Below are 19,709 nucleotides of genomic sequence, written 5' to 3'. Positions count from 1 at the left end.
ATCTGTGTTGAATGTTTAGATATCTTTAAATGTTATGTACATGTCTTTATTTCTTTGCTTACTGTTTGCAGCCAAAAAAACAGAAACATATAATTTAACATAAGTTTCTATTATTAAATATTTTCAAGTAAAATAAGGGACATTAATACAAACACAACAAATAATCTAAAAATTAAGAAAAAAACACAAAAACAAAAGAGCTTAAAGGGCGTGGCTGAAGCACAAACTGTAAATATTAGTAATATGCCTAGTCTGTGGGCTGAAGGGTGAAAAAAATAAATATATATTTTTTTAAAAACACCGGTCTATTTTTAATGGAATAGAATAATAGCTGACGATTAATACCAGTAGGAGGCAGTAATGCAACATACGGGATGCCAAATGCAGTAAGCGTAAAACCAGCGTACAACCAATGACAGTACATGGATGTAGTGACCAGGTAGTGACAGTAGCCTTTGTCGGTATACGATCCGTTCTGCACATGCGCAAGATAATACTGTTTTACGTATCCATACGACCTGCACGATCTGTTCCACGCTAGCCTATGGCTAGCCTCCACCGGGAAGCTAACGTTAGTTTAGCTAACAGCTAATTCGGCTAACCGCTAGCTGACAGCTAGATTCAGTCTAAAATAACGTTAACTCCAACGTAATGGGAAAAGCAGGCTACAGCTAAATTAAGACTTCACAGTAATAACAATAAAGACAAGTATTGAGTGATTGTATTTTAAATGAGCACAAGTAAAGTAGAACTGACGTAACAGCTGTTATATATGTTAGGTGTTTGTTATATATGTCAACGTTTATTTTCAAGTTTTATTTTGAGGGTCTTTTAAAGTTATTACATGCTGTCTCAGCTAGCAGTTAGCCGAATTAGCTGTTAGCTAAACTAACGTTAGCTTGCCTGTGGAGGCTAACGGCAGACCGCTACAATCAGCTAGCAGTTAGCCGAATTAGCTGTTAGCTAAACTAACGTTATCTTGGCTGTCGACCGGAAGCGTGGAACAGATCGTGCAGTGTCGTAAATCCTCGTACAACCGCGCATGCGCGAACATTTTGCGCATGTGCAGAACGGATCGTGCAGGCAGAACGGATCGTGTACCGACAGACTTTATGAACAGTCGATGCGTAACCTATACTGTCTGTCGGTACACGATCCGTTCTGCCTGCACGATCCGTTCTGCACATGCGCAAAATGTTCGCGCATGCGCGGTTGTACGAGGATTTACGACACTGCACGATCTGTTCCACGCTTCCGGTCGACAGCCAAGCTAACGTTAGTTTAGCTAACAGCTAATTCGGCTAACTGCTAGCTGAGACAGCATGTAATAACTTTAAAAGACCCTCAAAATAAAACTTGAAAATAAACGTTGACATATATAACAGCTGTTACGTCAGTTCTACTTTACTTGTGCTCATTTAAAATACAATCACTCAATACTTGTCTTTATTGTTATTACTGTGAAGTCTTAATTTAGCTGTAGCCTGCTTTTCCCATTACGTTTGAGTTAACGTTATTTTAGACTGAATCTAGCTGTCAGCTAGCGGTTAGCCGAATTAGCTGTTAGCTAAACTAACGTTAGCTTCCCGGTGGAGGCTAGCCATAGGCTAGCGTGGAACAGATCGTGCAGGTCGTATGGATACTGTCGGTACACGATCCGTTCTGCCTGCACGATCCGTTCTGCACATGCGCAAGATAATACTGTTTTACGTATCCATACGACCTGCACGATCTGTTCCACGCTAGCCTATGGCTAGCCTCCACCGGGAAGCTAACGTTAGTTTAGCTAACAGCTAATTCGGCTAACTGCTAGCTGACAGCTAGATTCAGTCTAAAATAACGTTAACTCAAACGTAATGGGAAAAGCAGGCTACAGCTAAATTAAGACTTCACAGTAATAACAATAAAGACAAGTATTGAGTGATTGTATTTTAAATGAGCACAAGTAAAGTAGAACTGACGTAACAGCTGTTATATATGTTAGGTGTTTGTTATATATGTCAACGTTTATTTTCAAGTTTTATTTTGAGGGTCTTTTAAAGTTATTACATGCTGTCTCAGCTAGCAGTTAGCCGAATTAGCTGTTAGCTAAACTAACGTTAGCTTGGCTGTCGACCGGAAGCGTGGAACAGATCGTGCAGTGTCGTAAATCCTCGTACAACCGCGCATGCGCGAACATTTTGCGCATGTGCAGAACGGATCGTGCAGGCAGAACGGATCGTGTACCGACAGATACGTAAAACAGTATTATCTTGCGCATGTGCAGAACGGATCGTGCAGGCAGAACGGATCGTGTACCGACACTGTCTATAGACTGTATGGTCTATGTGCGTAACCTGTTATCCATGTTGAAAAGAAGTGGAGAAGAAGAAGAAGAGGCTGAGTGAGCCATGTGAGTCATGTGACTCTTCTGACGTAATCGCTCAGTCTCTTCCGGGTGTTCTCCTTCAGCTGGACTGTGGACGGTGACAGCGAGCTACCTTAGCTTTTTTGAAGTGTTAAAGCCTTAATTTTTGCCAAAATGAACCGAATTTTTGGTAGGGGAACACCCAAAGCTCCACCGCCGAACCTTACGGACTGCATAGGAACCGTAAGTACAATCCCAAAGTAACTTTTTGAACGCTGTCTCGAACAAAGTAAACAAAGATGGATCCCTTCTCGGCTGGGTTAGCTAACTTTTATGAGCAAAAAACAGGCCACTGTTTGCCATATTTATCTGCCATGTTGTCATTATAAACAAGCTTAATAGTTAATAGTTGTTGCAATATTTTTAGCAGACATGATTATATCATTGGGCGTTTTTACCGAACACAATTTAACGTTATTGGTAGTATCGGTCGATAAACAAAATACTTCACCAAAACAATAGGTTGACCTGTTAAGTAATGAATCAGCATTATGTAATAGTGAGCAGGAGTTTGAGCTTATTTCACTGGCATACAACAGAAACCAATGTCGCTCTCTCGGTGAAACAGCTGACATTAACGAGTTATACAGGTTATGCGTCTTGTTAGCCAGGGGTATAGGAAGAAACACATGCTATTATGAATGGTGCTCAATTAGCCTTAATAAGCTACTGTATAGTGTATGTGTACTTAAAGCTTTCTATGCAAGTCATTAGTTCAAAATTTCTATGTTTATTCTCAAAGGCCTATTTTTAAGATTATCGTACTGTTATTAATCAGAAGTTGATGTCCTTATCTGTTTTTTTAAGGTTGATTCTCGTGCAGAATCTACTGACAAGAAGATTGCCAGACTAGATGCTGAACTTGTGAAATACAAGGACCAGATGAAAAAGATGAGAGATGGGCCCTCAAAGGTGAGATTTATTTATTGTGCTGTAAATCAAAGAAGGGAAAGGGCTCTTCTCTTGAAACCCTTTAGGGTGCTGCCATCCCGGACCAAATTCCACTCACATATCAGTATAAAGGGAGCATTCACAAACTTGTATCCTTTTTATTATAACACACACATAAGCTGGGAAAGGCAGAGCTCGAAATGTGGGTGTGAGTGGACTGTTGGCTATTAAAATGAAACCTTTAAGAACAAATTAATGAGTTCTCATTCTTTACTTTTATGATAAAATATGGTAGTTTTGCACAAGATCACCGAATACATGATCCTATCATTATTATAACAATATGATATCCTTCAGTATCATGAGATATGGTATGACAATGATACTGTTTCCAAGTCCGTACTGTGTGAAATGTAAACAAAACTAATTTTCTTCATTTAATAAATTAAGTCAGTCTTCTCAGATGTTAAATACAGCTGCACCAGAATTTTAAGGAACTATACGATCAAAAAATGAGTAAAAACAAAACATACTCGTTATATACTTTTGTCCAGTTCATGTTTCGTGTTGATCATCAGTTATCATTTGTTAAGTATTCTCAATCATTTTTTTCATTTACCAGAACATGGTCAAGCAAAAAGCTATGAGGGTTCTGAAGCAGAAGCGAATGTAAGTACTTTTATTTCCCAAAGTCAGAATGTTTATAATATTAAACAAGTCAACTTAACCTTAAAAGCTTCAAATGTTTTTCTTATTAACCAAAGTTATTCTCTATGTCAACTGCTGTGAAAACCAAACTTTATTTCATTATAATATCTTCCAGGTATGAGGGCCAGAGAGATAACCTCATGCAGCAGTCGTTCAACATGGAACAAACAAACTACACACTCCAGACCCTTAAAGACACTAAAACCACCGTAAGAGAGTAAATTATCTATCAGATATGATTTCCTTCCACCGGAAAGATAATATTAGAACAAAATGGGTCTTTTTGTTAACATTTGCTTTTTCCTTTCAGGTTGATGCCATGAAAATCGGCCTCAAAGACATGAAGAAGGCATACAAGCATGTGAAAATAGATCAGATTGAGGTATTTGTTTTTTTGACTACAGATTTACTTCAATAGGATATATAACTAAGATAAATGATTGTGTATATATTTAAAGATAACACACCCCTATTCACCTCCTAGCGTAGCATTTACACTTAAAAAATATTATTGTGGACTAAAAGTGTTGAGGGACAAAGGGTACCACACACTGTTTGAAGCTCACAACCAGAACATTTTATTAGCAATGAAGTTACTGTAGTAGATGGATTGTTAGCTTGGGACAGTGTGTGGGACCTTCATTAACCTTTTGTACAGCATTCAGCACAATGGAAGTCTTTGTTACAGAGTCGATGGATGAAATGCAAACATTTTAACTCTTTATTTTAATTAAAAAATTCAGGATCTTCAGGATGAGCTCGGGGACATGATGGAGGATGCCAATGACATCCAGGAGGCGCTGGGAAGAAGCTATGGCACGCCTGAAATTGATGACGATGACTTGGAAGCAGGTCAGTAAAATACTTCCAGGATGCCAGGGTTTTTCTTTGATATCCTATAACATATAATGCTGAGGCCACTGTTGCAGTGGTACAGATAGCAGTCACAGTGTACAGCTTATGAAGAGGGGATCATGTGTGTGGTAATATCCCCAACCGGTCGCGGCAGATGGCCGCCCACCAAGAGCCAGGTTCAGTCTGCAGTTTCTGCTTGTTAAAAGGAAGTTTTTCCTCACCGCCGTCGCACCAAATGCATGCTCTTGGGCGGGGAATTGTTGGGTCTCTGTAAATTATAGTGTGGCCTAGACCTACCTCTGAGATATGATTTGACACTATGACTAAAATGAAATGTAATTTTAGCCACTCTGTGTCATATTGTTTCTCCAGGGCTTCTAGTGCTCATTTGACTTTGGTCATAATTTAACAGTAATGATTAAATGCTTATTACTCATTAAAAAAAAAAATGATTTTGTCATCGGGACCCTTCTTTCACACGAGGTGATAGTGCTAATGATGGCTGCCATTTGCTGTTATCTTGAACTGTCGGTGTGTCCACAGAGCTGGATGCTTTGGGAGACGAGCTCCTGATGGATGACGACAGCTCCTACCTGGATGAGGCTTCAACAGCTCCTTCCATCCCAGAGGGCATGCCCGGCGACAAGTCGGTCAACAGGGTACTTCACAGTTTTTAGATTTTTCAATTTTTTATGAGTTTTCTAATTATTTTAAAGGGCTTTTTCATTAATGGGCATTCTTCTTGTGTTTCAGGACGGTGTCCTGGTGGACGAGTTTGGCCTTCCTCAGATTCCTGCTACATAAAGGAGCAATCAGAACACTTGCTAGTTTTACATGTATCTTCGCCTTTTTTTGTATTTATCTAACTGACACTCCCAGCCTTAGGGTGCAGCATTGAAAACCAGAATATCTTCTGTGCAACGAATGATGAACTACAACTTCAGGCATCTTTAATTAAAAGTTCACTATTATTCTATGAGTGAGCTTATATATGTATCTGAGGTGATTGTTTGAATTGGGATTCTCTTAACTTTGTACAGTTTCTGCAGCGTTTGTCGCCAAGGACAAAATAAATTTTATTTTTCAAACAATAAATTGAAGTCATTCAAAGTCAGTATTTATACAAAAGCCACTTTATTGTCAACTTAAATATGTAGACGTGCATAATCAATAACTTAAACAATTTTTTTACATTTATTTGAAAAAATAAATACTGATTTCTTTAAGCCAGAAAGGGCTCAACCAAAGTAAAGACCCCTGATTTAATGACACAGCATACTCATTTGTATCATCACCAGCTCAGCCTGTAAGTGTGAGGGAAGATTCTTTGGTGCAGATACTCCACAACACCGGTCTTGTTTTGCAGTTTTTCAAATTCATAGTAAGGAATCTAGAAAAAAAGAAGCAACAAATCATGATTCAGTCATTTTATAAAAACAAAAGATTGAACATGTTAACAGAAAACCGAATGGGTAAAAACAGTCACAAGGTCCCGTGATACTTGCATTTTATGTACCATTTTGCAATAAAAAATTTGGGCAGATGAAAATCTGGCAAAAGATGTTCAAAGAACACAAATTGCTGACGCACTAAAGCATAAATGTGAAGATGAAGGCCTAACCTGAACAACTTCATATCCCAGAAGCCTCAGATGTCGCTGCTTGATAGCCTCTTTTCCAAGTAGCTGCCTCGTGTTTGTAGTGAACCTCTTTTGTCCGTCAATACAAAGAGCTATCCTGCAACACACAACAGTGCAATGTGTTCAAACGCTCCAGCTCTAAAATTTAGTACATAAAAAAATCTAGCAACCTTGTCTAATATATTACTATTACCTTTTGTATACTTCATCAATATGACTGGCAGGCAGCACATATCCCTCTTCATCAAGTTTTATCTCCACATCTACAAGAACAAAAAACAAAGTTAAGCCCATTTAGGTAGACTACTGGAATCTTTTAGGAGATTAACAGCGGTTATATTACCGAGTGTGTAGCAGTACGGTGTGAGAACTTTGGATCCAAAGTATGAACGAGCCCCTAGCAAATCCACCAGTCCATTTTTCACAGAGTTGTACAGATGTGCGTCCACCGGCGTCTCAAGAGAGCGTCCAGACATGAGGAAAGACTTGACGCGGTACTTTGGGAGGAGCCTGGGACCCTGAGGAGACGACAGAAGGTGTGAAGGAACACAAATACATTAACACTGTGCAAGTATTTCAAAGCTGTTGTCTTAAATTCCTACTTTACAGCTAAATCCACAAGTACTTATTTCTGATTTCTTGTGAACAACTAACCAAAATAACATTTTCAGGAAAGCTACAGTGGAGTCTGATGTACAATATCTGTTTCGGTCTCAGCCTTAAGAAAAAAAAAACATCCGGGCATGCATACCAAACCACGTAGTAGATGCACTTAATTCAAACTTGAGTGCTTCAAGATACAATGCCTTTTATTATTGCAACTGGAAATTCGAACCCAACAGGTTTGCATCTGGTTTGTGTTGGTCTACAGCCATTATGGTAAAAGGTAGAAAGTCACCTGTACAGGTTTTTAATCACAGATAACTGGAATGCACTGAACCTCACATACTGATGACATGTTAAGTAAGAGGGTGTGTATTCAGGTTTCTGACTTTGCATTATTCTTGGCATAGTTTTACATATTTACCTCATAGAAAGGACACTCCAACTTCAGAGTCATGTAGAGCTGGGTCAGCTGTGCCAGGACGATCCGGTCCATTCCTGTGCCCTGCTCTGGAGCACATTCAATGTTTTGTTTTTATTTTAGTCAATTGTATCTATATAGCCCAATTTCACAAATCACAAATTTGCCTCAAGAGAAAAAAAACTCCCCTAAAATAGTAGATAATAGACCAACATAGTAAAATGACAGTATGGACAATCAGAATGACAAAATTATAGTTTAATTGCAGGATAAACAAACAACATCAGACAATTATTCTTTTTAAGCATGCATTTGTGGAAAGGTTATAAATATTGCAGGTGTCTGACAGGATGTTTTACCTTGCAGTTGCTGGAGGAAGTAACTGCTGAAAACTTTGGATACAAAATTAACAGGGAACCTCTCCACCAGGGTGCATGAGTGGAGCAGGTTAAGCAGCGTTCGGGGCTGGAAGTGTGAAAAGCGTGTACGCAGGATGGTTTCAACTTTCCTGAATACCTCGCCAGCGTTGGGAGGAAGGTAGCCGAGTTTTCCGAGAGCCATGATCTGCCTGGCTACCTGGCTGGTGCTGTAGTCGTCTGCTCTGTACACAAAGCTCTCTGCAACAGCATCAAACACAGTCGGGGACAGGATGTTCCTCCGGCCAAAGAACTGAACCACCTTGGTAACTGTTTCTGGGTGGGAGGTGAAGGCCATAGTGGGCACATACCTTTCCATTGCCTCCACAAAGTAATGATCGCTGTGACCAAAGTGCATTAGGGCCCCAAGCACAATTGTGAGCTCCTCATCAGTGAAGTGAGGTACATGCCGTACAGCCTGCTTACACAGATTGATCACAAGAGGCATTGCCTGCGTCTGGTTCAGGGTCACAAGAGCACTGAGCAGCCCACTGACAGCAGGAGGATCCATGCGGGAGGTGACTTTCACGGCGTGGGTGTGCATGGCGTTCAGCAGATCGCGGAATTTTCCATATTCACCCACTCCACCTTGCAGAAATCTATAAGCAGCGAGGAGATCTGCTAGGCTCCACTTGGCAGGCTCCTGCTTCTGGATTTGCTCCATCACCTGCTCCAGCATCACACAGCCAGGACCCTCCACAGCCAGCATCGCCTGGCCCAGGATACACAGCTGCCCTACACTCATCTGCCCTCTGTCTAGCCTCTCCTGGCTCTCAGACACCAGCCGTACCATCAGCGTGCTCCAAGGATCCAAGAAGAGGCGAGTGCAAGCAAGGAGAGCTGATATTAGCCCAGCATCCGTCAGACGCCCAGAGTCCTGCTCCAGCTGGAAGCACAGAGCTATGATGGTGTCCTTCTCCAGCACTGTAGGGTCCTTTAAAGAGTTACCCTCCTGCTCCAGGTCGGCCACACGGTGAAGTGCTGCTGCAGCCATGGTGTCAGAGATGATCTCCACTGTGCGCAGCAGTGTGAAAACCTGCCGGGAAGAGGAGCAGCTCCCTAGACGCTGCTGGAAAGCCTGCTCCTCTGCAGCTGTTGGTCGGTGGAGCTGGGTCAAACGGAACCGAGGGCCTGAATCTCTGTGGAGTCCTACAGAGCTGCTAGCGACGAAGGACGGCTCCTTCACGATGGTGGTCAGGCTTCTTATCCCGCAGTCCGACTGGGGCTTTTTGCTGGACTGTCTCCGAATGGCTGAGGTACACAGGCAAGCTACACATAAGGGTAGACCTTGACTGCTGATACTCAGGAGCCTGGTGGTGCACACGGGTCCAACAGGAGGGTAACGTTGAATCCCGATCTGCCCGAGAAGCGGACATCTCTGGATCAGCTTCAGAGCCATAACCACTCTTCAGACCCAGCTGAAACAATGAAGAACAAAAACTTTTAAAAAACAAGAACATGTTTTAAAGGGTTTACTTGAGGACAACGCACATATTCACACCATGTAACAAAATCAGAGAACAGAACTACTGGCAATTTAAGTACTCAGATCCCTCCTTCCTGACTCTTATGTTAACTAACGTTACCCAACCTTGAGGTTGCTGTTAGCTAACGTTAGCTACTTAGCTGCTAGCTTGCTGGCTAGTCTAGAAGAGTCACACCGCTCTGACTAGCGTGTTTTAAAGGCTGACAGCTAGGCTCAGAGAGACAAATAAACAAGACATGACAAGATGAAACCGGCGAAATTCATACCTGGACATTCCAACAACTGCACAGGGTCACAGAACCGGTGACAGCGAAGATGCTGTCCTAACGTGGTTCCAAAGGATCGTGAGGCGTTCAGGGAACCTCGTTATTCGGTAGTTGTCTGGCTGAACCAAGTGTTTTGTTAGGAATTAAACTCTTTAACTGTCTATGATTAAACTAGACCACCTAACTTAAATGTTCACGGGGACAGAAGAGAGGTGTTAATGGGTGTTTGATTCTGATTAACTTCGGCTGTAAAGCACATACCTTTCATGTAAACCGCTCCCGTGATCTTCGCGCCTCAAATTTTATATCCCAATTAATGAACTGTATATATCATACATATCGCAGACAATTGCATACAGCCGTTTCATACCATATACATAATGTCTATGTTTCATACGGCCACCACGTATTAAATTATGTCACATTTTATTGACCTTTTTAGCTTTTGATGGACGTTATGCGCATCAGTTGTAACTCCTATTTTTACGCAGCAAATGAAAGCAGCACAGTTTCAGTTTGAAACTTTCGTTCGGACCATACAGTCTATGGTTCGGACGGGGGGGGGGGCGATATAACCCATTTAAAAACTGCGTAATCCAATTTAAAAGGTAAAAAGCATTGTAAAAATGCGTAGTATTTATGACATACTATACTATGACTTTTAAGGACTTTTTTTATGACATACAATATATTCATTTTTTGACTTTTTTATTGCATACTATACTGTGACTTTTTTACGACAAACTATACTATGCCCTTTTTATGACTATACTATGACATTTTTTATGACATTATTATATACTACTATTAATATCTAATTATATTTTTGATTTAATTGATTTTTTTATCAAATGCTATTATAGGCATTCTATGACTTTGTTATGACATACTATACTATTACTTTTTATATTTTAATGGTATACTATCCTATGACTTTTGTGATATTTTTCTAACACACTAACCTATAACTTTCTATATTTTATGACATATTACTATACTATAATTTTATATTTTTATGACATACTAAATTATTACTTTTCATATTTTTATGACAAACGTTACTATGATTTTTCTTTTATGAAATACAATACGATTACTTTTTATGATATTTTTATGACATACTATACTATGGCTTTTGTATATTTTTAAGACATGCTTTAGAACTCCTATGACTTTGTTACGAAATACTATACTATGACTTGTTTTGCAACATATTATACTATGACATTTTACCATGACTTTTTAAATAACAGTTCTTATGACTTTTTATGACATACAGTAGTATACTATGGTTTTTTATGAAATGTGATGGCATACTATACTATAACTTTTTTAATGAAAGTTTATGATATACTATACTATGTCCTTTTATGTCTTGACATACTATAATCAGATTTCAGAAAAGGATTTATTGCCAAGTAAGTAATACATACAAGGAATTTGCCTTGGTGGTTGGTGAATACATAATAAACATCAATATGAAATGAACAATAGCTACATACATTATACTATGACTTTTTGAGTTTTTTTGACATACTATACTATGACCTTTTTCAACATACTATACTGACCTTTTATGAAATACTATGCTATAACCTTTGTATGAACTTTTTTCGACATAATATACTATTACTTTTTCGACATACTATACAATGATTTTTTGAAGTTCTTTTTAGACATACATTACTGTGACGTATTTATGACTTATTATGACAGACTATACTATTGTTTTTTTATGATATCTTTATGGAAGGCTATACTATGACTTTTTATAACTTTTTTTGCAACATACTATACTATGACATTTTACCATAAATAACATTGAGTTTTATGACATACAGTAGTATACCATGTTTTTTTATGAAATGCTATGGCATACTATACTATGACGTTTTTATTTTTTGACATACTATAATCAGAATAAGAAAAGGATTTATTGCCAAGTAAGTAAAACTTACAAGGAATTAGCCTTGTTGGATTGTGCATACATGAACGTAAACATATTAAACATGAATATGAAATAAATAATAAATGCAGAAACAAATATATACAAAATAACTGTTTAACATTAACAAAAAAGAGGCTGAATGGTTAAGTGTAGGATGTTCAAAAATGTTTAGGGATCTGCAAAACATTTAGAATATATAGTGTGTGCAATGGGCAGGTACATTTATATAGTCCAGGATGTAGGTTAATGCAAAGTGTAGTGTTTAGGGGTGAGGGGGTGGGTTAAGATTCAATGTCAGCGGGGGTCCGGGCATTGTTAATAATGCTGACTGCAGACGGGAAGAAACTGTTTTTGTGGTGTGAGGTTTTGGTTTTGATGGACCACAGCCTCCTGCCACAGGGGAGGGGTTTAAACAGTTTGTCAGAGGGATCTGCCACAATCTTTTCTTGCCCGCCTCAGGGTCCTGGAGGCGTACAGGTCCTGGAGAGACGGCAGATCACAGCCAATCACCTTGTCAGCAGAGCGGGTGATACCCTGCAGTCTGCCCTTGTCCTTGGCAGTGGCAGCAGCATACCAGATGGTGATGGAGCAGGTGAGGATGGACTCAAAGATGGCGGTATAGAACTGCACCAACATTGTCTTTTGCATGTTGAACATTTTCAGCTGTTGCAGGAAGTACATCCTTTGCTGGGTTTTTTCAGCTCCCACTTGAGGTCCTGGGAGATGATGGAACCCAGGAAGCGGAATGACTCCACAGTGTTGACGGCGGAGTCACCCAGGGTGATGCGTCCTTTCTAAAGTCCACAACCATCTTCAGAACATTTAGCTCCAAGTTGTTCTGACTGCACCAGGTCACCAGATGGTCAATCTCCCACCTGTAGGCAGACTCATCCCCACAAGAAATGAGAGCAATGAGGGTGGTGTCGTCCAAACTTCAGGAGCTTGACGTTTTTTATGTATTACTATATGATGACTTTGTAATGACATTTTATGACAAACCTTGCATCCATCTTTTTTTCTAAATACTATACTATGACTTTTTATGACATATTACTTAATAGTGACTGTACCATAATTTGTTATGACTTTTTTGGTCATACTATACTGACTTTTTCGACATACTATACTATAACTTTTTTTCGTCTATGACGTTTAAATGACTTTTTATTCAACACACTATACTGTAACTTTTTAAAGCCTTTTTAATGACTTTTTGACAGACTTTACTATGGCTTTTGTATTCTTCTAATACTATACTATGACATTTTTCGAAGTACCTTTTATGACATATTTTTCAATTACTTTTTTGAGTTTTTTTTAGACATTTTATACAATGACTTTTTTTCAACATATTGTATATCATGACTTTTTCGACATGCTATACTGACTTTTTTAGACATAGTATAAAATGACAAACTATGCTATAACATTTTTATGAATTTTTTCGACATACTATACTTTGACTTTTTATGACTATTATGACATACTATACTATGACATTTTCGACATACTATACTATGACCTTTAAATTACTTTTTTTCCGAAGAAAAATACTATGACTTTTTAAAAATACTATACTATGACTTTTTTATGACTTTTTTGACGTACTATACTATGACTTTTTTCGACATAACTTTTATGACATATTATACTATGACTTTTTATGACATTTTCAACACACTACACTATGACTTTTTTCCTTTCGTGACATACTATACTATAACTTTTTTCCACATACTATTTAAAGACTTTTTTTAATGACTTTTTTTTATGACTTTTTTATGACTTTTATGACATACTATACTATGACTTTAAACAACGTTTTTGGAGTTTTTTTCGGCATACTGTACTATGACTTTTTCGACATACTATACTTTTTAATGACTTTGTTGACATTCTATACTATGCCATATTTTTGATATACTATACTATGACTTTTTTTTCGCATACTATACTATGACTTTTCATGACTTTTATGACATACTATACTATGACTTGCGACATACTATACAACTTTTTGGAGTTTTTATCTAGACATACTATACAATGACTTTTTTATGACTTTTTTTCGACATACTATACTATGACTTTTTCGACATACTATACAATGACTTTTGGGAGTTCTTTTTAGACATACTTTGCAATGATGTTTTTATGACTTTCTCAACATATGACTTTTTTATGACTGAAATAATATACTATGACTTTTTTATGACTTTTTTTCGACGTACTATACTATGACTTTTTATGATTTTTTTTCGACATACTATACTATGATATTTTTCACATTGACAGTATGATTTTTTTTAACTTTTTCGACAGCTGGAAAAAGGAAAGATTTCTAATTGCTGTTACAGAAACACTCTGTTAAACTACAGTCAGTGAAGGAGTTCTTACTGAAAATGGCGGGTATGGTCTTCATGCTGTTTCTGAAACTACCTAATGAAGAAAGATTTTTTTCATTTTTTATCTTCTCATTATACATTTCTATTCTTTTCATATTCTTTGTTTTGTGTTGTTGGAGTGGAGGTGTTGCATAGCAGGTTTATTCTATTATTTTTTCAAATACGTTTCAAAACAGTTTTTTGTCACATCTATTTCATGTTTATGCAATGCAAGTTATTTCATGTGTAATTTTAAATGATTTGTGGTCTGAAAACCACATGTCCACTTGTATTAAAGATGATATAAAATCACAAGTAATTTGTCTTGAAACTGGTGCATCATTACATCTTATTTTAAGATACACTCTTAATCTGAGCTGATTTAGACGGACCAAAGGTCTAACTGTACTAAATAATTAATAAAGATGACGAGTTAAATGTTGTTCATTTCATTAACTGATGTTTTCATGTAATGCATAACTTTTCATTAAATAATTGATGTAATCCTCTTTTCTTTCCTCATTTCTGTATATGAAAAAATCATAGTATAGTATGTCAAAAAATCATAAAAATTCATAGTATAGTATGTCAAAAAAAGTCATGAAAATGTCTTAGTAAAGTATATTGAAAAATTCAAAAAAAACATTCATACTATCGTATGTAGGTAAAAAGTCATAGTATTGTATGTCAAAAAAAGTCATAAAAACAAATCATAGTATATCATGTCGAAAAAAGACATAAAAGTCACAGTATACTATAGTATGTCAAATAAAGTCATAAAAGTACAATTATAGTTTGTCTGAAAATTATTAAAAAAAGTCAGAATAGTATGCCGAAGAAAAGTCATGGTATGTCAAAGAAAGTCTTAAAAAAGTCATATTATAGTGTATCGGTATATTCAGTGAAAAAAGTCATAAAAAGTCAAAGCATAGTATGTTAAAAAAAGTAATAAAAAAGACAGTTCTAGTATAAAGACAGTATATTATGTCAATATAATTGACAATAATAACAAAAGTCATATAAAAGATGGGTTGAAGAAGTCATTAAAAAGTAATTGTACAGTATGTAAGAGAAAAGTCATTGCACACTGTCGAAAAACTCATAAAAAAGTCATAGTATAGTATGTCGAACAATAAGTCATAGAATAGTATGTCGAAAGAAGTCATACAAAGTCATAGTATAGCATGGCGAAAAAAGTTCTAAAAAAGTATGTGGAAAAAAGGTCATAGTATAGTATGTGGAAAAATTGTCAAAGTATAGCATGTAGAAAAAAGGCAAAATAATATTATAGTTGGTTGAGAAAAGTGGAAAAAGTCTTAGTATAGTATGTCGTAAAAAAGTCATAGTATAGTATGTCGAAAAAAGGCATAGAATAGCATGTCAGAAAAAGTCATACAAAAGTCAGTATAGTACGTTGAAAAAAGTCATAAAAAAGTCATAGTATAGTATGTCAAAAAGTCATAAAAAAGTCATAGTATAGTATGTTGAAAAGTCATAAAAAAGTCATAGTATAGTATGTTGAAAAGTCATAAAAAAGTCAGAGTATAGTATGTCGAAAAGTCATAAAAAAGTCATAGTATAGTATGTTGAAAAGTCATAAAAAAGTCATAGTATAGTATGTCGAAAAGTCATAAAAAAGTCATAGTACAGTATGTCGAAAAGTCATAAAAAAGTCCTAGTACAGTATGTCGAAAAGTCATACTATAGCAGGTGGAAAAATTCATTAAAAAGTCATTTTATAGCACGTTGAAAAACAGCATACAAAGTCATAGTATAGTATGTTGAAAAAAGTCATAGTATAGTATGTCGAAAAGTTATAAAAAAGTCATAGTATAGTATGTTGAAAAGTCATAAAAAAGTCATAGTATAGTATGTTGAAAAGTCATAAAAAAGTCAGAGTATAGTATGTCGAAAAGTCATAAAAAAGTCATAGTATAGTATGTTGAAAAGTCATAAAAAAGTCATAGTATAGTCTGTCGAAAAGTCATAGTACAGTATGTCGAAAAGTCATAAAAAAGTCCTAGTACAGTATGTCGAAAAGTCATAAAAAAGTCATAGTATAGTATATTAAAAAGTGGTAAAAAGTCATAGTATAGTATGTCGAAAAAAGTGGAAAAAAGTCATAGTAATATATGTTGAATAAATTGGAAAAGTAGTACGTTGATAAAAATGAAAGAATGTCATAATATACTATGTCGAAAAAAAGTGGAAAAAAATTCATAGTATAGTATGTAGAAAAAAAGTCATAGTATAGTATGTTAAAGAAAGTGATAAAAAAAGTCATAGTTAAGTATGTTAAAAAAAGTGATAAAAAAGTCATAGTATAGTATGTCAAAAAGTCATAGTATCGTATGTTGAAGAAAGTGATAGAAAAAGTGATAGTTAAGTTTGTCAAAAAAAAGTGATAAAAAGTCATAGTATAGTATGTCGAAAAAATAAAAGTCATAGTATAGTATGTCAAAAAAAAGTAATTAAAAAGACAGAAGGGCTGGCTGAGTGGTTAAGGTAATTGACAGCACAGCCATAGTTCTTTGCTTGCGTGGGTTCAAATCCCTTTCTTGTTGAACCAGCGTACTTTATTCTGTCATGGTTGCATAACAACAATATAACTGCCAGTGTTCAAATCACTCTCTTTGCAACAATGTTATCAGTTTCTCCCAGGGAAATCCTCATTTTATTATTGTGTAGTATGTAGAAAATGTCATTGTATAGTATGTCAAAAAAGTGATAAGAAGTCACAGTAGAGTATATCGAAAAAGTCATAGTATAGTACTTTAAACCAGCCTTTATTAATTATTATTGCAAAGATGGTGTTTGGGGCTAGGTCCGTGGGACTGTTTCTGGGTGATGAGTCTGAGGGAAGAACAGGAGACAAGGGTAAGGAGAATGCAGAAGACAAAAGGTAGGTCCTGTTCCCCATCTCTGCAATAATAATTAATAAAGGCTGGTTTAAAGTACTTCTTCCTGCCTCTCTGTATTAATGCTCATGGGTAGCCTAAATTGGTTCCATTCAGACCTTAACATTAAGTCTTTAACTGTAAGATGTCAACATGATTCAACAAGACATTTTCACCTGGCTATACCCAATGTTTAGATCTGTTGTGGTATTTATGGAAATTAGCACATATGTAATTAGATTATGCACCGAAAAAGTCATAGTATAGTATGTCAAAAAAAGTGATAAAGAAGTCAAAGTATAGTATGTCGAAAACAAGTCATGAAAAAGTCATACTATAGTATGATAAAGTCATAGTATGGTATGTCGAAAAAAGTGATGAAAAAGTCATAGTATAGGATGTCGAAAAAGGCATACTATAGTATGTCGAAAAAAGTGGAAAAAATGCATAGTATACTATGTTAAAAAAAAGTGAAAAAAGTAATAGTAATATATGTCGATTAAAGTGGAAAAAAAGTCATAGTATAGTATGTCAAAAAAAGTCATAGTATAGTATGTCAGAAAAAATCATACAAAAGTCAGTATAGTACGTTGAAAAAAGTCATGAAGTCAGTTTAATTTTTTCAGAAAAAAAGGTCCTAAAAAAGTCATAGTATAGTATGCCGAAAAAAGTCATGATATATTATGTGGAAAAAGGGCATAGTATAGTATGTCAAAAAAGGCATACAAAGTCATAGTATAGTATGTTGAAAAAAAGTCAAAAAAGTCATAGTATAATATGTCGAAAAAAGTCACAGTATAGCATGTCAAAAAAAGTCATAGTATAGTATGTTGAATAAAGTCATAGTATAGTATGTGTAAAAAAGTCTAAAAAGGCATACTATAGTATGTCGAAAAAAGTCATAGTGTAGTAAGTCGAAAAAAGTGGAAAAAAGTCATAGTATAGTATTTTTTAAAAAGTGATGAAAAAGGTTATAGAATAGTATGTCGAAAAAAAATCATAGTACTGTATGTGGGAAAAAGTGATAAAGAAGTCAAGTATAGTATGTCGAAAAAAAGTCATGAAAAAGTCGAATTACAGTATGTTGAAAAAAGTCATAGTGTAGTATGTTAAAAAAGGTGATAAAGAAGTCAAAGTATAGTATGTCGAAAAAAAGTCATGAAAAAGTCATAGTATACTATGACACTTATTATGTGGAAAAAAGGGCATAGTAGCCTATAGTATGTCAAAAAAGTCTTGAAAAGTCATACTATGTCAGGTGGAAAAATTCATTAAAAAGTCATAGTATAGCAAGTCGAAAAAAGGCATACAAAGTCATAGTATAGTATGTCGAAAAAAGTGGAAAAAAGTCATAGTATAGTATGTTGAAAAAAGTCGAAAAAGGCATACTATAGTATGTCGAAAAAATGGAAAAATGTCATAGTATGGTATGTCGAAAAAAGTCAGAATAGTATGTTGAAAAAAAGTTAAAAAAAAGTCATAGTATAGTATGTCCAAAAAAGTAATGTTGAAAAAAAGTCAAAAAAAATCATAGTATAGTAGGTCGAAAAAAGTCGAAAAAGGCATACTATAGTATGTCGAAAAAAGTCATCGAAAGGTCATAGTAGTTCAATTTCTGTGGGGCAGCAAACCAGCTAGGATGTGTAAGGCGATATTACAGTCTCCGAAGGCTGAGGGGGGGTCTGGTGCTCCCTAACTTCAGGCGATACTACTGGGCAGCTAACTTGCAGAAACTCCTGTACTGGATGAGCGACGACTGCGCCTCTCTACCTTCTATATACTGTCTATGCTCTCTACCCATCTGGGTGCATTTGGAAAAGGCGGGATCGTGCCTTCCGCTGCAGTCGGTCCTCTGCCTTTAACATGTGGGCGCATGCCCGATTGTATTCCTCTCGCTCAAGATTTGGAGTCAAGTTAGGAAAAACTTTGGCTTACAGGGTCCTGACCTCACTGCTTAAAAACCATGTCTTTACACCTTCAGGTTCAGACCTTGCATTTAGGGCCTGGCACAATAATGGTGTCGTCAGCGTCAAAGACCTATACAAAGATGGCATATTTGAAGTCATTGTACAATGCCTCAAGAGTCATAGTATTTTATAAAAAATATCAAATAGAATGTATAGTATATTGGCATAAGTATATAACAAAGCCATAGTATAGTATTTCATAAATATCAAGTCATAAGAGTATTTTATAAAAACATGTTTCTATTTTTTGATTATTGCTTATCTGCTCTCTAGGGTTTAGGCCTATATGTAGGCTCATGTGCTGTGGTGTGTGTTGTCAGTAGCTGCTCTTAACTAATTGTCCCTTGTGTGATTAATAAAGTCGTTTAATTGAATGTTCTTAAATATCTAATACCAGTATGCTATTAAAAACCCTTTTCAATTTCCACCAAAATCCAGTCAATTCAATTTATCCTAATAATTTAGACTGAAATTTGACTATGCAGTGTGACTTCATCCACTATAGGGTACAGTTAAAACCTTCTCTGGACATGAAGTGCCCTCAAAAGATTAGAAACTCTTTCCTCGTTCAAGTTTTGGCATTAACAGTATAAACTGCGTACTGCTGCTAAATTAATTGTACCCCGACACAATTATAGGATGAGATTACCTTCATTATGCTTGTCTGAAAGTGCAGTCCTCACTTGTCTGTTAAAAAAAAGAGAGTTTTAAGGTCCCCTGCAGGTGATCATGGGATTATCTTTCTCGGGTTGAATTTAACCATCCGACAAAATGCAGCCTAGTTTTCAGTGTAGATTATGTCTGTTAACTGTGCATTTGCC

The 19,709-nt window shown here is 36.2% G+C and overlaps 2 protein-coding genes across 4 annotated transcripts; one reads left to right on the top strand and one right to left on the bottom strand.

Moving 5' to 3' along the window:
- Nucleotides 1–2,383: 2,383 nt before the first annotated feature.
- On the top strand, nucleotides 2,384–5,956 carry chmp5b (charged multivesicular body protein 5b). Its single transcript, XM_031292939.2, has 8 exons — nucleotides 2,384–2,590; nucleotides 3,215–3,319; nucleotides 3,921–3,967; nucleotides 4,122–4,215; nucleotides 4,317–4,388; nucleotides 4,750–4,858; nucleotides 5,405–5,520; nucleotides 5,615–5,956. Exons 1-8 carry the CDS (start codon nucleotides 2,522–2,524, stop codon nucleotides 5,663–5,665), a joined length of 663 nt encoding a protein of 220 aa, XP_031148799.1. The 5' UTR covers nucleotides 2,384–2,521; the 3' UTR covers nucleotides 5,666–5,956.
- Nucleotides 5,957–6,044: 88 nt separating this feature from the next.
- fastkd3 (FAST kinase domains 3) lies at nucleotides 6,045–9,826 on the bottom strand. 3 transcript variants are annotated; one of them, XM_031292938.2, is made up of 7 exons: nucleotides 9,693–9,826; nucleotides 7,884–9,380; nucleotides 7,528–7,613; nucleotides 6,844–7,018; nucleotides 6,694–6,763; nucleotides 6,483–6,597; nucleotides 6,045–6,251 (listed from the first exon to the last, which is right to left on the bottom strand). In XM_031292938.2, exons 2-7 carry the CDS (start codon nucleotides 9,337–9,339, stop codon nucleotides 6,153–6,155), a joined length of 2,001 nt encoding a protein of 666 aa, XP_031148798.1. In that variant the 5' UTR covers nucleotides 9,340–9,380; nucleotides 9,693–9,826; the 3' UTR covers nucleotides 6,045–6,152. The 3 variants fall into 3 exon arrangements, with proteins under 3 accessions (XP_031148798.1, XP_035854142.1, XP_031148796.1); XM_035998249.1 differs by having other exon boundaries at nucleotides 7,884–9,355; XM_031292936.2 differs by having other exon boundaries at nucleotides 7,884–9,358; nucleotides 9,693–9,825.
- Nucleotides 9,827–19,709: the final 9,883 nt, after the last annotated feature.

This window comes from Sander lucioperca, chromosome 23, assembly GCF_008315115.2.
Source record: "Sander lucioperca isolate FBNREF2018 chromosome 23, SLUC_FBN_1.2, whole genome shotgun sequence".
Classification (NCBI taxonomy): domain Eukaryota; kingdom Metazoa; phylum Chordata; class Actinopteri; order Perciformes; family Percidae; genus Sander; species Sander lucioperca.
The sequence above is the reverse complement of the archived record's forward strand: the minus strand, read 5'-3'. Positions and strand labels throughout refer to the sequence as shown.

Coding starts and splice junctions, on each gene's coding strand:
- chmp5b (XM_031292939.2), top strand. CDS start 2,522: ATGAACCGAATTTTTGGTAGGGGAACACCCAAAGCTCCACCGCCGAAC. Junction 2,591..3,214: donor TTACGGACTGCATAGGAACC/GTAAGTACAATC, acceptor TGTTTTTTTAAG/GTTGATTCTCGTGCAGAATC. Junction 4,859..5,404: donor TGACGATGACTTGGAAGCAG/GTCAGTAAAATA, acceptor GTGTGTCCACAG/AGCTGGATGCTTTGGGAGAC.
- fastkd3 (XM_031292938.2), bottom strand. CDS start 9,339: ATGGCTCTGAAGCTGATCCAGAGATGTCCGCTTCTCGGGCAGATCGGG. Junction 7,614..7,883: donor CTTCCTCCAGCAACTGCAAG/GTAAAACATCCT, acceptor AATGTGCTCCAG/AGCAGGGCACAGGAATGGAC. Junction 7,019..7,527: donor TGGAGTGTCCTTTCTATGAG/GTAAATATGTAA, acceptor TCGTCTCCTCAG/GGTCCCAGGCTCCTCCCAAA.